The following is a 17,395-nucleotide window of genomic DNA, read 5'->3' as shown; positions in this document are numbered from 1 at the left end:
TCATCTCCCCTGTATTTAGTATATGTGTGTGTCATCTCCTCCTGTATATAGTATATACCTGTGTGTCATCTCCTCCTGTATTAGACCTCATTCACATGTTAGTTGGTCAGTATTTTTACCTCAGTATTTGTAAGCTAAATTGGCAGCCTGATAAATCTCCAGCCAACAGGAAGCCCTCCCCCCTGGCAGTATATATTAGCTCACACATACACATAATAGACAGGTCATGTGACTGACAGCTGCCGTATTTCCTATATGGTACATTTGTTGCTCTTGTAGATTGTCTGCTTATTAATCAGATTTTTATTTTTGAAGGATAATACCAGACTTGTGTGTGTTTTAGGGCGAGTTTCATGTGTCAAGTTGTGTGTGTTGAGTTGCATGTGGCTACATGCATGTAGCGACTTTTGTGAGATGAGTTTTGTGTGGCGACATGCGTGTAGCAACTTTTTGTGTGTCGAGTTGCATGTGACAGGTTAGTGTAGCAAGTTGTGTGCAGCAAGTTTTGCGCATGGCGAGTTTTGCACATGGCGAGTTTTATGTGTGGTGCGTTTTGAGTATGTGCAAGTTTTGTGTGAGGCAACTTTTGCATGTGTTGCAACTTTCGTGCATATGGCAATTTTTCCGCGTGTGCAAGTTTTGCGTGTTGCGAGTTTTCCATGAGGTGAGTTTAGCACGCGTGGCGAGTTTTGAGCAGCGACTTTTGTGTTTCAATTTTTATGTGGCGAGGTTGGTGTATGTGTGGTGAAATGTGTGCTGAGGGTGGTATATGTGTTCAAGCATGTGGTAGTGTGTGGCGCATTTTGTGTGTGTGTTCATATCCCCGTGTGTGATGAGTATCCCATGTCGGGGCCCCACCTTAGCAACTGTACGGTATATACTCTTTGGCGCCATCGCTCTCACTCTTTAAGTCCCCCTTGTTCACATCTGGCAGCTGTCAATTTGCCTCCAACACTTTTCCTTTCACTTTTTCCCCATTATGTAGATAGGGGCAAAATTGTTTGGTGAATTGGAACGCGCGGGGTTAAAATTTCGCCTCACAACATAGCCTATGACGCTCTCGGGGTCCAGACGTGTGACTGTGCAAAATTTTGCGGCTGTAGCTGCGACGGTGCAGATGCCAATCCCGGACATACACACATACACACACATTCAGCTTTATATATTAGATATATATACAGTGGGGCAAAAAAGTATTTAGTCAGTCAGCAATAGTGATAGTTCCACCACTTAAAAAGATGAGAGGCGTCTGTAATTTACATCATAGGTAGACCTCAACTATGGGAGACAAACTGAGAAAAAAAAATCCAGAAAATCACATTGTCTGTTTTTTTAACATTTTATTTGCATATTATGGTGGAAAATAAGTATTTGGTCAGAAACAAAATTTCATCTCAATACTTTGTAATATATCCTTTGTTGGCAATGACAGAGGTCAAACGTTTTCTGTAAGTCTTCACAAGGTTGCCACACACTGTTGTTGGTATGTTGGCCCATTCCTCCATGCAGATCTCCTCTAGAGCAGTGATGTTTTTGGCTTTTCGCTTGGCAACACGGACTTTCAACTCCCTCCAAAGGTTTTCTATAGGGTTGAGATCTGGAGACTGGCTAGGCCACTCCAGGACCTTGAAATGCTTCTTACGAAGCCACTCCTTCGTTGCCCTGGCGGTGTGCTTTGGATCATTGTCATGTTGAAAGACCCAGCCACGTTTCATCTTCAATGCCCTTGCTGATGGAAGGAGGTTTGCACTCAAAATCTCACGATACATGGCCCCATTCATTCTTTCATGTACCCGGATCAGTCGTCCTGGCCCCTTTGCAGAGAAACAGCCCCAAAGCATGATGTTTCCACCACCATGCTTTACAGTAGGTATAGTGTTTGATGGATGCAACTCAGTATTCTTTTTCCTCCAAACACGACAAGTTGTGTTTCTACCAAACAGTTCCAGTTTGGTTTCATCAGACCATAGGACATTCTCCCAAAACTCCTCTGGATCATCCAAATGCTCTCTAGCAAACTTCAGACGGGCCCGGACATGTACTGGCTTAAGCAGTGGGACACGTCTGACACTGCAGTATCTGAGTCCATGGTGGCGTAGTGTGTTACTTATGGTAGGCCTTGTTACATTGGTCCCAGCTCTCTGCAGTTCATTCACTAGGTCCCCCAGCGTGGTTCTGAGATTTTTGCTCACCATTCTTGTGATCATTCTGACCCCACGGGGTGGGAGTTTGCGTGGAGCCCCAGATCGAGGGAGATTATCAGTGGTCTTGTATGTCTTCAATTTTCTAATTATTGCTCCCACTGTTGATTTCTTCAGTCCAAGCTGGTTGGCTATTGCAGATTCAGTCTTCCCAGCCTGGTGCAGGGCTACAATTTTGTTTCTGGTGTTCTTTGACAGCTCTTTGGTCTTCACCATAGTGGAGTTTGGAGTCAGACTGTTTGAGGGTGTGCACAGGTGTCTTTTTATACTGATAACAAGTTTAAAAAGGTGCCATTACTACAGGTAATGAGTGGAGGAAAGAGGAGACTCTTAAAGAAGAAGTTACAGGTCTGTGAGAGCCAGAAATCTTGATTGTTTGTTTCTGACCAAATACTTATTTTCCACCATAATATGCAAAAAAAATGATAAAAAAACAGACAATGTGATTTTCTGGATTTTTTTTTCTCAGTTTGTCTCCCATAGTTGAGGTCTACCTATGATGTAAATTACAGACGCCTCTCATCTTTTTAAGTGGTGGAACTTGCACTATTGCTGACTGACTAAATACTTTTTTGCCCCACTGTATTTCACTGATTTGTTTTTTAATTATCTCATCTTTATAAGTATAATATTATTTTTGTAAACTGTTCAAAAAGATATATTTTGGCAAATACACAAATCCAAAGTAACGTAGATATTTCCTGTTGAGGAGTGTGTTCTTCATCCTGTGGATATAGTTTTCCAGAACATTGGCTGTTGACACGGCTCTCACCGGGTTTAAGTCTTTTAATTTTATTTTGATTTGTGCTTTACAGATTTTAGAGTCTTTTGTGTTCACATTGGCAGACAAAGAGTAACATGAGCAGATAGACTAAGGATGTTCTCATCTTTAGATCTCCATTGCTGCTGCAAAATGGGCTGACTGATTCAGAAAATAACATTTGTTTTTTTGAATACTCTATTAAGGAATGTCAAGTTAATATAGGGGGTCCCTCAAAAAGAACAGCTATGAAATGAGTCTTTGGAGGACCTATCATGGCCTGACTGATTTAATCGGACACAGTGTAATACTTTATTCCTCCAGCAGTGGCACTGTTGGGAAGTTAAACACTGGATCCTAGTCGATCAGAGGAGTTCCATGCAGTAGAAAAACCTTAGTTCACCTCTGTATGGAACTGTCCAAAAGAGACAACCTTGTCGTATATGCACAATTTATTTTACATAGAGTATGTACATATGTAAAGTGTTCTTTTATTATGAAATTGTTCAGATCATTGTGTAGTTTTTCAAAGGACCAGAATTTTGTTCTCTCATTTTGGCTTGTTTATTTTAAGCTAATATTTTGTGAAAATAAATAGCGTATGGCATTCATAAATCTGGCATATTTCCCTCCTCCTAGGGGACTATCCTTTGGTTTCCTCGATGAAAATTTGTTTACGGTATTAAAAAATTCTACTTTTTAGGTAGACTAGTGGCAGAGAACATAGTCAAGGCCCACCTGGCTTTATTTTTGGCAAAAAGAAAAAGGCATTCACAAGCCATTAACTATACACTGCTCAAAGGAGAAATGGCACATTCACACATTAAAGGAAAATCAGTCTAAGTCACTGATTTTGGTAGTAATGGCCAAATAGCTTATGTTTATGTGGGTTCATACCTCGACAGATGATGCCAAGGGGAACAGGATTTGGCATATTAAATTTTAACATCTGAATCTTTTGTTCTCAGGGGAGATATGACATCAGCAGAGGTATATGACTCTTCTCTCCCCATTGAAAACACATGCATGCTCGGCCAAACCAAGCATGTACTGTGGATATAAAAAGTCTACATGCCCTGTTAAAACGACAGGTTTTTGACATGTAAAAATTTCACATTAAGGAGAATGTTTTCAGAACTTTTTCTACCATAAATCTGTACACTCAATTAAAAAATAAAGGTTTGGGGGCAAAATTGACTGATATTTCAAACTGTTCATAATTCCTTCCACTTTGATTAAAGTCCAAATTACAACTGTCAAAACACAGAGCATAATGCTGCCTCCACCATGATTCAATGTGGGTATAGTGTTTTTTTTGATGATGCGCTGTGTTGGCTTAGTGACAAACATACTTTTGGAATTATGGCCAAAAAGTTCAGCCTTGGTCTGATCAGACCATAGTATGTCTTCCCAAATGCTTTTGGCAGCATTGTTGTAGGTTTTTGCAAAACATAACCTAGCTTTGTTGTTTTTCTTTACAAGAAAAGGATTCCATCTTACCACCTTACTTCACAGGCCAGACATATTTAGAATACGAGAGATTGTTGTCACATGCAGTGCACAATCAGTACTTGCCAGAAATTCCTCAAGTTCCTTGAAAGTTGTTGTCCGGCCCACAGGTACAAGTCTGCAGTCACTCTATATGCATGCTGTAAGGTTTCTCTGGTGCCGGCGTCTAGAGCTGTGGGCACATGACCACAAGCATGTGATTTGCATACATGCGGTCACATGCCAACTAGATGTGAACGGACTCGATCAATGCAAGCGTATTGAGTGAGGCTGGACACGTCTAGTCGATATGTGGCAGGAAGTATTGAAATCACATATTTGCGATCACATGACCCCACATTCTTGACACTGGAACTGGAGAATCCTCACGGCAAGCAGTACATACGATGTAAGGATTCACAAGCCTCCAAAGACAGACAACCTCTTTTACGTTGCTGTAAGCCATCCCATTCCAATTTTGTCCGTCTTTTCATCAATTTTTGATGGAGCTCCAATTCTAGGTAATATCACAGTTGCGCCAAATTTCAGGCCACTTCTTGTTGACTTTTTCAAAGTGTTCCATGGTATATCTAATGCCTTGGAAATAATAATAATAATTTTATTTATATAGCACCAACATATTCCGCAGCGCTTTACAAATTATAGAGGGGACTTGTACAGACAAAAGACATTACAGCGTAACAAAAACAGAGTTCAAAATAGATACCAAGAGGAGTGAGGGCCCTGCTCGCAAGCTTACAATATATAGGAACTTGTTTTGTACCCTTTTCTTTACTAATAACTTTCAACAATGAGATCCTTTTGCTGTGTTGTAAGCTGTTTATGGACCATGGCTTTAGCTTAAAATGCAACTAAGGAAATGTCAGGAAAATCCTACTTAACAAATAAAAGTTATATGGGGTTAATCAGAATGATGGCGGCTGTGTACTGAATGCTACTTAAAGCGCTACTCCCTGAGCTTGGTATTAGATTTTCCAGCCACCATCTTCAACTTATATTGGTGCCGCTCCGGTCGGTCTCCAGAAGTTTGTGACCTGCTGATAGCTCTACTGCTTTCTTGGTGATTTGGACATCACAACTCAAAGTAAGTCTTTGAGAGCTAGAATGAGGCCTGACCGAAGCTCTCATAGACTTCCATTGAGAGCTTGTGACCATTACCTCTGACTTTCGGTTGGGATCACAAGATGTCTGACCACAACCCTAACATCCTCAGTTATAAGAGGATGTTCACATTTATGCAACCGCATTATTATAGTTTTGTTATTCCCCTCCCCCTCAAAATTATTTCAGTTTGTGGATTTGTACAGATTATGGGTAACATTCAGGTGGAAAAAGTTCTGAAACGATTCTCCATGGTTTGATTTTCTGTTTCATAACAAAAACCTGGCTGGAGAATTAGCTGTCAGCTAGTGAAGATTTATAGTTAATTTTAAAGGGCTCCAAATCAATCTGCTGATACATGGATGAAGGTGGTGATACTAACATGCACTGACCCAAGGGATGATTATAATTTATGATAATAGTGGTACACACAGAAGCCGTGTTTCTCAGAACACCAGGTCCTCCCCAATTCACAGAATGTTCTATTTTATTTCTTATTCTTGGGAACAAAGTGGAGTCATTCAGAGCAGATAATTGGCTTCTGTGCATTTCTACTTCTCCAGGACTAATTCCACATCAGGATATTATTTCCACTGCTGATACAGCTGCATAGATACCATTATGGAATATAATACATTTTACTACTTTTGCTGACCAAAATTTACATAATTTCAGAGCACGCTGACGACACTTGGTTAGCACACGAGCATGCTTGGACAACACCTTATCTGACCACGTTCGCTCATCATTAATTACAATGACCCAATGTGCCACCAGTTGGCTCCATATCCGGCAATAAGAGATCTCGCTTTGTACATTATATAGAGAGTACAGAAATAAAGTATTAGCCAGGAAGTAGAGCAGGTTGTACGCTTTCTGTTTCTCAGCTGGCCATGTGTTTTGAAAAATCAGAAACCAAGAAGTATCGTTTCTCCTTGCGGAGAGTGACATGTTAAGCATGTCGAGATGAGGAGACCTAAAGACGCAATGCTCCTCTGGGAAATATGCAAATTGTCTCTTCAGAGAGGAAGAGGACTAGAACTCTAGCACCACCTATTGGAAGTAGCAATCCTAACAGTCAATGTCGACCCTTTAACGAGCCTTGTCACATGACTTAGGATAATAGCCAAACCAGAATCTCAATTTGCATATTAGCTGCTCTGTAACAGTCACTTTCCTGCTCCAGCATTAATTTGTGATTCCTGCTGTTGGCAGCTTTAATAGGTCCCATCCAGTCTCATAAGCTGCCAGCCTGGAGAATGCCATTCACCTATTACTTAGGCCAGGAGAGGAATGCACACGCACCTCATTATGGGAAAAAGGCTATGAAATATTATTTAATTACCTATTTTCTGTGTGTACTTAGGGGGAGCACTACGGGGTCATCATTGTTGCGAAGAGATTGCCATTACTGTTTTGAGAAAACTTTAAGGGGGCATCACTACTGTTGGTTGGAAGTGAGAAACAATATTTTATTAAGGAAATTCTGCAGAAACGAGTCGTCACTGGGAGACGTTGTCACTGGGAGACGTTGAGCATAAGCATTGCTTTGCACTGTTCCTTTACCGCCACTGAGATTCAGGGTTCAATCATGGGCAATATCTACATGAAATAATTAGGAGTAATGTTCTATCCAGGAACGTTGCATTAATGTGGTGGTATACAATATCCGTGTCATGTTCTAAAAAAAAAAGCCTCATAGCTATACAGTGTCCAATACTTATTTTGTAGAGGGGTGTGGGCCAAAACATAGACCTTTGGACTTGTGATTTTTTTTTACACCTTAAAAAGACCCCTGGGAGGATCATTATGGAGAGAACTGACTGAGCATACTCAGTTATTGGACATTCACACTGCTATACGCTTTGAAGTCCATGTGGTGCCATACCACGAGAATGTAAGTACATTCAATCAGGATATATACGTCTTCATGTTGAGTGCCCGGATAGGATACCACCACTCTATAGATAATGCAAAGACAAAGGCATCCGGAACGCCAAGTGAACAAAGAAGGATGATTTATTTTTTAGTGCAATCCAACCACAATAACGTTTCAGCCTTAAACCTCAGCCCTTCATCAGACAGACAGCCATAGTACAAGGGGAGAGCAAACTAAAGTAAAAGCTCTGTGTTGGTAATGGCTGTTTTTGGGTAATAAATCTAGAACAAGGAAACACGGGAGTTTGTACATAAAATTATGACCATGACCAACAATTTGGGAACATCTCCATTGCAGGTTGAGTTGTGCGTCTCACCTTGGCAACTCTATAAAAAATACTTCCTAATTTTTCCAAAATTCTATTTGTTCTGTTGATTGCTTTGGTTCAGATTTGGAGTTATTTGTATTTCAAAAGTCCAAATACAGGCTTGGGACTAGGATCCTGTGGGGCAATGTCGTTGGTTGGTTGGTTGGCTACTGTGACAAAACACTCTGGGATCGCCTTTGCTGGGGTCAAAGGACACGTGGTTTGTGCATTGAATCTGAGGCGTACAGCAGGTTTCTGAGCAGGCTGACCTCAGGTCAGATTTATTAACGTGAAAGCAACACAAAAAACAAAACATAAAAATAAACCCTAGCCTGTCCGGCACTAACTAAACAAATACGTTGCTATCTCAACAACTGGGGGGGCTTCTCCCACCCAGCTAACATCATACAGATCTTGAGCAGAGCTCTTCACTCACGTTTGTCTCACACAGGCAGGCAATCTGTGTGCCCCAGGCAGACACTGGAAACACCCAGCTGGTCATCTTTTATTCCTGCAATCATTAACCCATTAGCACCCTGAAGATACTGAGTGGCCTAATTCACATAGGACAAACATCTGGGCGAGATATACCTGCCTCCATCTACCACACCAGCATGAGTCTTACATATCCCCCCCCCCTTGCTCAGACCACTCCGGTCGAGCAAGAACACTTTTGAAACAGTGCACTCGGGATAGGGCATCGGCGTTCCCCATCTGCACCCCAGGTCGGTGCTCCACCGTAAAAGAGTAAGCCTGCAGGGCAAGGAACCACCTGGTTACCCGACTATTACGGTCCTTGTGGAGGTGCATCCACTTGAGAGGGGCATGGTCTGTGACCAGCCTAAACTTCCTACTAGCCAGGTAATACTTGAGGGAGTCGAGAGCCCATTTAATGGCTAGGCACTCTTTTTCAACCACGGCATACCTCTGCTCATGTACATTCAGTTTCCGACTGAGATAGAGGACCGGGTGTTCGACTCCGTCCCTCACCTGGGAAAGTACAGCTCCGACACCAGTATCAGAGGCATCAGTTTGTACCACAAACTCGCTGCTGAAATCAGGAGTCACTAGTACGGGCTGAGAGCACAAAGCCCGTTTCAGGCTGTGGAAGGCCTCTTCAGCAGCTGAGGTCCATTTTACCATGACGGAACCCTTCCCCTTGGTAAGATCCGTCAAGGGAGTAGCCATGGCTGCAAAATTGGGTATGAACCGGCGATAATAGCCGGCAATCCCCAGGAAAGCCTGCACTTGTTTCTTGTTCACTGGTTGTGGCCAGCCCTGAATTGCCTGTATTTTGTCGATCTGGGGTTTAACCACTCCTCGGCCAATCACGTAGCCCAAGTATCGGGCTTCTTCAAGCCCGATGTGGCATTTCTTGGGGTTTGCCGTTAAACCTGCATCTCGCAGGTCATCAATCACGGCTTGTACCTTCTGGAGATGAGTTTCCCAGTCCATGCTGTAAATTACGATGTCATCCAGGTAGGCAGAAGCGTACTGTCTGTGAGGCCTCAAGACTCGATCCATCAATCTCTGGAACGTTGCGGGAGCTCCGTGAAGTCCAAACGGCATATAGACATACTGGAACAGACCTTCCGGTGTAGCAAATGCCGTCTTCTCTCTGGCTGCCTCGGCCAGAGGAATCTGCCAGTACCCCTTTGTTAAATCCAGGGTCGTAATGTATCTGGCTTTACCAAGCCGGTCGATCAACTCATCGACCCGGGGCATAGGGTACGCATCAAATTTAGAAACTGCATTCAGTTTCCTAAAGTCATTACAAAACCGGATGGAGCCATCCGGTTTAGGTATCAACACAATTGGACTGGACCAGGCGCTGTGTGACTCCTCAATGACTCCTAAGTCCAACATTGCCATCACTTCCCGGGAGACGGCTTCACGGCGGGCTTCCGGAATCCGGTAGGGCTTCACATGAACAGTGACGCCAGGCTCTGTGACAATCTCATGTTTCACCAACTTCGTCCGGCCAGGTTTTTCGGAGAAAAACTGTCGGTTCTGTAACAAAAATTGCTTAACCTCAGATTTTTGTCGTTCTGAGAGAGTCTCAGCAACCTGCACCTCTGGTACAGTAGGTGAACAAACCGGACGGGGCAGATCCGCCGTTAGGGCAGAGCGGTCTTTCCAGGATTTTATCAGATTCACATGATAAATCTGTTCCGGTTTTCTCTTACCCGGCTGGTACACTTTATAGTTCACTTCACCAACTCTTTCTCGGACCTCAAATGGGCCCTGCCATTTCGCCAGGAATTTACTATCCACCGTAGGGATTAGGACCAACACCCTATCGCCGGGTGCAAATGTACGGACCTTAGCGCCTCTATCATAACTTTGCCTCTGTGCTCCCTGGGCCTGTAACATATGGTCCCTAACAATGGGCATGACAGCGGCAATACGATCCTGCATTTGTGTTACATGGTCGATCACCGTTTTAAAGGGAGTGACTTGACCTTCCCAGGTTTCTTTTGCGACGTCCAGCAGTCCCCGGGGACGACGGGCGTACAACAGTTCGAAAGGCGAAAATCCTGTGGAAGACTGGGGAACTTCCCTAATGGCAAACAGCAAATAGGGTAACAAGTAATCCCAGTTCTTCCCATCTTTGTCTATCGCCTTCCGGAGCATCTGTTTTAAGGTTTTGTTGAAGCGCTCAACCAGGCCATCTGTTTGAGGGTGATAGACAGACGTACGCAACGGGTCTATTTGTAAGAGCCTGCAGAGCTCCTTCATTACCCTCGACATAAAGGGAGTCCCCTGGTCGGTAAGTATCTGTTTTGGAATTCCCACCCGACTAAACACTTGTACCAATTCCTTGGCGATCGTCTTGGTAGCTGTGTTACGCAAAGGGACGGCTTCCGGGTAACGAGTGGCATAGTCCACGATGACGAGGATATGTTGGTGCCCACGTGCGGATCGGGGAAGGGGCCCAACCAAATCCATCCCAATTCTCTCAAAAGGGACCCCGATGATAGGAAGGGGTACCAAAGGGCTACGGAACTGAGATTTAGGGGCCGCGATTTGGCACTCTGGCCAGGACTCACAATAGTTACGCACATCACAATGTATTCCAGGCCACACAAAACAATGCAATATCCTTTCTGTGGTTTTCTGTACCCCCAGATGTCCCCCCATTATATGTCCGTGGGCCAAATCCAGTACCTTCCGCCGATAAGGTTTGGGTACCACTAACCGTTGCACTGTGTCTTCCCCTTTTTTTTCTACCTGGTAGAGCAAATCATTTTCAAGAACCATATACGGGTATGCTAGCCTAGTGTCAGGTTCTACGGGTACCCCATCTATCATTTTTACATTTTTCCTAGCCGGAGTCAGGGTAGGATCTTTCATTTGCTCGCTGTGGAAGTCATCCACCTGGACTCCCAAATCTGGCAGGCAGGGTGCCGGATGGCTGTCTGCCTCCGCCTCTCGCTGAGGTTCCTCAGTTTCTTTTGTTTCCCCCGCCATGACGGAGAAGGGGTACTGAAGGTTAGATTCATTAACCTCCCCAGCAACATCTTCCTGTGGGGTCTCCTCTAGGGACTCGGGACCTCCAGATGGCATGGGAGAAGATTCACGGGTACAGCTACCGTGAAGGAGTAACTGATTCTCCCACAACTGCCAGAAATAGGGAAAATCCCTGCCCAGGATTACATCATGTAACAATGCGGGAACGAGTCCCACTTTGTGCTGCACTGACCCATAGGGAGTAGAAATCCATATGACCGCTGTTAAGTACGAGCGGGTGTCACCATGCACACACGTCACAGAAAACTTGTCAGACGGACCAGACGGAAGTGCCACCAGACTAGCTTTCACCAGAGTCACCACACTTCCAGAGTCTAGTAATGCCACAACATTTTTCCCATCAACAGATAATTCACACAGGTGTTTCACTGTATCATTTTGACCCGCATTCACACTCACTAGCTGTGTAACCAAAGACATGCGTTTTCTAGAGTCTATAACGTCGCACTGCATGGGTTCAGCGGTAACAGGACAGTTCGCAGAAACATGACCCTTCTCATGGCAGTGGAAACACCTAACAGGTCCCCTACTGAGACCACCGTCCAATACTCTTGGTCTCGGAGTGCGAGCAGTCCCGGACTCCTCCCCCACAGTTTTAAGCGATTTTCCTTCACCCGTGGTCCCTGGAACAGTCTTACCGGTTCCACGAGGAGGAGGCACAGTCCGGGGTTTGGCGGTGTCGTCGGGAAGTCCTTCTGCCACGGAATAACGCTCGACCAACTCCACAAGTTGATCCGCTGTCGTGGGATTTCCTTGGCTTACCCACCTTTTCAGCGCTGGGGGTAGTACTCTCAGGTACTTGTCCAGGACAACCCGCTGGATTATTTCGGGTATTGTCAGTACCTCGGGTTGCAGCCATTTCTTTGTCAAGTAGATCAGGTCGAACATCTGAGACCGCGCTGGTTTATCTTGCTGGTATGTCCACTGATGTACCCTCTGTGCACGGACAGCCGTCGTCACACCCAGCCGGGCCAGGATCTCAGCTTTCAGCTTCTCAAAGTCCAGAGCGACCTCCGGGTCCAAATCATGGTAAGCTTTTTGGGCCTCGCCGGAGAGAAACGGGGCAATCAAATCGGCCCATCGTGCCTTTGGCCACTTCTCTCTCAATGCCGTCCGCTCAAAAGTTGTCAGATATGCCTCGACGTCATCTTCTGCAGTCAGCTTTTGCCAGTATCGACTCACATGGATCCTTCTGGACTCTGCTTCCGGGTCAGCGTCAGGCATGCTCACCAGGCGCTGCGCCACCTGTTGGAGAAATTGGCGGTCTGCAACCGTCATGTCCAGTAACTCCTTCAGCTGTGCGGCCATCAAGCGATTAGCTTCGTGCTGTGCGGCAGTGGCCTGCTGCTGTACGGCAGTGGACTGTACTAAGGCTTTCACCACGTCTTCCATGCTGTCGCCTGTGCCACGGTATGCCCGCGTTCTCCACCACAATGTGACAAAACACTCTGGGATCGCCTTTGCTGGGGTCAAAGGACACGTGGTTTTTGCATTGAATCTGAGGCGTACAGCAGGTTTCTGAGCAGGCTGACCTCAGGTCAGATTTATTAACGTGAAAGCAACACAAAAAACAAAACATAAAAATAAACCCTAGCCTGTCCGGCACTAACTAAACAAATACGTTGCTATCTCAACAACTGGGGGGGCTTCTCCCACCCAGCTAACATCATACAGATCTTGAGCAGAGCTCTTCACTCACGTTTGTCTCACACAGGCAGGCAATCTGTGTGCCCCAGGCAGACACTGGAAACACCCAGCTGGTCATCTTTTATTCCTGCAATCATTAACCCATTAGCACCCTGAAGATACTGAGTGGCCTAATTCACATAGGACAAACACCTGGGCGAGATATACCTGCCTCCATCTACCACACCAGCATGAGTCTTACACTACCCTTTGGTGAACCAGACTTAGAGTGGAAGTGATATTCGCCTTGAAGGATATTCTAATGTAGGTTCAAAGAATGTAGAGATTAGTAACATTGCCTCACTGGTCCTCATTACGTACAACATTCACATGCTCTACTATCTCAGATTACTCGTAACACAGATGGCGAATTATATTGCTGGAATACACCCAAGGATCTCATGGAGACATTACATAATCTCATTGTGTGGGAAATAGAATATTCATAGCAAAACTCATTTATGGTGATGGTTTAGCATCTAGCCATAAGTCTAATATTAGGTTCTAAATGGGCAAGAAGGAGAGGAACAGATTTTATCACCTCTGAGTTATAACATGTAAAGGTCTGGTGTAGGGCTCCTCAAGATTGTTCTCCTAGGGTTTAATCAGCAAGAACATGATGAAGTCTGGACCTCACAAAGAGATTGAAGTCTGTTGAAAACATTAATAAGTTGCTCAACTTATTGTTCTGAGCAGAATTTCATTATCTACAGTACATGACAATAAATATGATAGATCCTCGGCATTTTATATACTGTAACCCTTGAAAATGCACAGTACAGGGATAATAAACACAGTGATGTCACAGTACAGGGATATAAATTATGCAGCATTGCTGAGCAGTTTAGCTGTGGATTCAAGTTACACTATGGTGAAATTAACACTTCCTGGAAGCACTATCTGTCTTGTGTCGCTCTCTCCTCCTCCTTCCTTTTCCTTAAGGTACCTTCACACATAACGATATTGTTAACGATATCGTTGCTATTTGTGACGTAGCAACGATATCGTTAATGAAATCGTTATGTGTGACAGCGACCAACGATCAGGCCCCTGCTGGGAGATCGTTGGTCGCTGAATAAAGTCCAGAACTTTATTTCGTCGCTGGACTCCCTGGAGACATCGCTGGATCGGCGTGTGTGACACCGATCCAGCGATGTCTTCACTGGTAACCAGGGTAAACATCGGGTAACTAAGCGCAGGGCCGCACTTAGTAACCCGATGTTTACCCTGGTTACCATGCTAAAAGTAAAAAAAAACAAACAGTACATACTTACCTACAGCCGTCTGTCCTCCAGCGCTGCGCTCTGCACTCCTCCTGTACTGTCTGTGAGCCGGAAAGCAGAGCGGTGACGTCACCGCTCTGCTTTCCGGCTCCCAGACAGTACAGGAGGAGAGCAGAGAAGCAGAGCGCAGCGCTGGAGGACAGACAGCGGTAGGTAAGTATGTACTGTTTGTTTTTTTTTACTTTTAGCATGGTAACCAGGGTAAACATCGGGTTACTAAGCGCGGCCCTGCGCTTAGTTACCCGATGTTTACCCTGGTTACCGGCATCGTTGGTCGCTGGAGAGCTGTCTGTGTGACAGCTCTCCAGCGACCAAACAGCGACGCTGCAGCGATCCGGATCGTTGTCGGTATCGCTGCAGCGTCGCTTAATGTGAAGGGGCCTTTAGACTTCAGTAGACAGCTGTAATCTGATCCCTCAGTGAGCTGGCAGACCACCTTGAACAAGACAGATTTTAGCAGATTTTATAATGAATAAACAGTTTTCAGGGGAATCGAGAAGAAGAAGAGGCTCATAAGTGTAGAAAAGAGTAGTATATTTCACTAATAAGACATACTACAAAGTTTCATATATTTGTTTCCAACATGTAATGTTTGTTAAACCATTTAATGCTTTATCAGACCCTAAGTGTCCAACTGTGACGGCAACCTCGACTTCCCTTAAAGTTATGCTCTTGTCAGCAATTATCACTATTTTCACAATAATTTTTTATAGGTATCATTCTTATCAAAACCCCGCAACCTCTCTTCAACAGGATGAATCTTTATTGTTGTCCTTTTGATTATTTCACCCCTTTTGTCGACATTGGTGGATGAGGGCTTGTTTTTTGCACTACAAGTTGAAGCTTAGAAAGACACCATTCATGTTCTCATATGTACAGAAAACAGGAAAAAAAATCCAAGTGGGGCGAAATGTCGAAAGCAATGCAATTCCACCATTGTTTGTTGGGTTTCTTGTTTACGGTGTTCATTGTGCAAAACAAAAATAACTTGGGAACATGAATCTTGAAGACTCTGTATGATCCCAGCGATAAATAAGATAGCAAATAGTATAACAATGCATGAAATCGCCTGTGTGTGTGATGATTTTATATAATTGTTGGGGTCTTATTTAGGAATATTTCCATTCTGAACGTTATTTTCTTTCCTTGCAGGGTCGATGATGATTGTTTTGCTATACGCTACAAGTTTTGCACTATGTGTCAGTGGACAGCCAGCAAGTAATAGACTTAAGGGAGAAAACCAGAATATACGGTACGTCTGTAGCATCCCAGGATTGCCCGGACCCCCAGGAAACCCTGGAGCAAATGGATTAGTTGGGCCACATGGACGCATTGGCCTTCCTGGAAGAGATGGGAGAGATGGAAGAAAGGGTGAAAAGGGAGAGAAGGGCACAGCAGGTAATAAACCCAACTGCATCCATCTGCCCATCGTTACCTATTATTATTCCTATATGTGACCCTGTAGTATTATTGATATTCACTATCAATATGTCTACCGTAAACTCTGTACGTTACATAGAAGCAAAATCATCATGAGTCGGTTTCTATGAAGTTCGAGATGTTCTTAGAAGTACAGTACAGTAAATGTTAGAGTATGTTTTGCTTTCTCCTAGGTTTTATTTTTGTTTTCCTACATTTCATAAACCTTGTATTGATCAAGAAAGCACAGCTCTGACGAATACAAAAGGCTTCTGTATGGTTTCCATCATGGAGGCTCATAGCTTCATGAGATCAAGGCCATATCTCACCAATGTGATGAAATGTACCGTATTGTTTGTAACTCAGACCAGGGGTGTCAAACTACATTCCTCGAGGGCTGCAAACAGGTCATGTTTTCAGGATTTCCTTGTACTGCACAGGTGATAATTTAATCACCTACACAAATAATGAGTTGGTGATTAAATTATCACCTGTGCAGTACAAGGAAATCCTGAAAACATGACCTGTTTGCAGCCCTCGAGGAATGCAGTTTGACACCCCTGACTCAGACTGATATACAGTTAGGGCCAGAAATATTTGGACAGTGACACAAGTTTTGTTATTTTAGCTATTTACAAAAACATGTTCAGAAATACAATTATATATATAATATGGGCTGAAAGTGCACACTCCCAGCTGCAATATGATAGTTTCCACATCCAAATCGGAGAAAGGGTTTAGGAATCATAGCTCTGTAATGCATAGCGTCATCTTTTTCAAGGGACCAAAAGTAATTGGACAATGGACTCTAAGGGCTGCAATTAACTCTGAAGGCGTCTCCCTCGTTAACCTGTAATCAATGAAGTAGTTAAAAGGTCAGGGGTGGATTCCAGGTGTGTGGTTTTGCATTTGGAAGCTGTTGCTGTGAGCAGACAACATGCGGTCAAAGGAACTCTCAATTGAGGTGAAGCAGAACATCCTGAGGCTGAAAAAAAGAAAAAATCCATCAGAGAGATAGCAGACATGCTTGGAGTAGCAAAATCAACAGTTGGGTACATTCTGAGAAAAAAGGAATTGACTGGTGAGCTTGGGAACTCAAAAAGGCCTGGGCGTCCACGGATGACAACAGTGGTGGATGATCGCCGCATACTTAATTTGGTGAAGAAGAACCCGTTCACAACATCAACTGAAGTCCAGAACACTCTCAGTGAAGTAGGTGTATCTGTCTCTAAGTCAACAGTAAAGAGAAGACTCCATGACAGTAAATACAAAGGGTTCACATCTAGATGCAAACCATTCATCAATACCAAAAATAGACAGGCCAGAGTTAAATTTGCAGAAAAACACCTCAAGAAGCCAGCTCAGTTCTGGAAAAGTATTCTATGGACAGATGAGACAAAGATCAACCTGTACCAGAATGATGGGAAGAAAAAAGTTTGGAGAAGAAAGGGAATGGCACATGATCCAAGGCACACCACATCCTCTGTAAAACATGGTGGAGGCAACGTGATGGCATGGGCATGCATGGCTTTCAATGGCACTGGGTCACTTGTGTTTATTGATGACATAAGAGCAGACAAGAGTAGCCGGATGAATTCTGAAGTGTACCGGGATATACTTTCAGCCCAGATTCAGCCAAATGCTGCAAAGTTGATTGGA

General features: G+C 44.1%; 1 protein-coding gene across 1 annotated transcript in view; it reads left to right on the top strand.

The window, feature by feature from the left end:
- Positions 1–17,395, top strand: part of C1QTNF7 (C1q and TNF related 7) — an 88,658-nt gene that overhangs the window by 66,874 nt on the left and 4,389 nt on the right. Inside the window, exon 2 of the mRNA XM_069744725.1 lies at positions 15,470–15,715. Within this exon, the coding sequence (XP_069600826.1) occupies positions 15,475–15,715 (241 nt within the window). The 5' untranslated portion in view covers positions 15,470–15,474. The remainder of the gene's footprint in view (positions 1–15,469; positions 15,716–17,395) is intronic.

The sequence above is a fragment of the Ranitomeya imitator genome, chromosome 1 (genome assembly GCF_032444005.1).
Source record: "Ranitomeya imitator isolate aRanImi1 chromosome 1, aRanImi1.pri, whole genome shotgun sequence".
Taxonomy (NCBI): Eukaryota; Metazoa; Chordata; class Amphibia; order Anura; family Dendrobatidae; genus Ranitomeya; species Ranitomeya imitator.
Note: the sequence above shows the minus strand (reverse complement) of the source record. Positions and strands in the feature narration are given on the sequence as shown.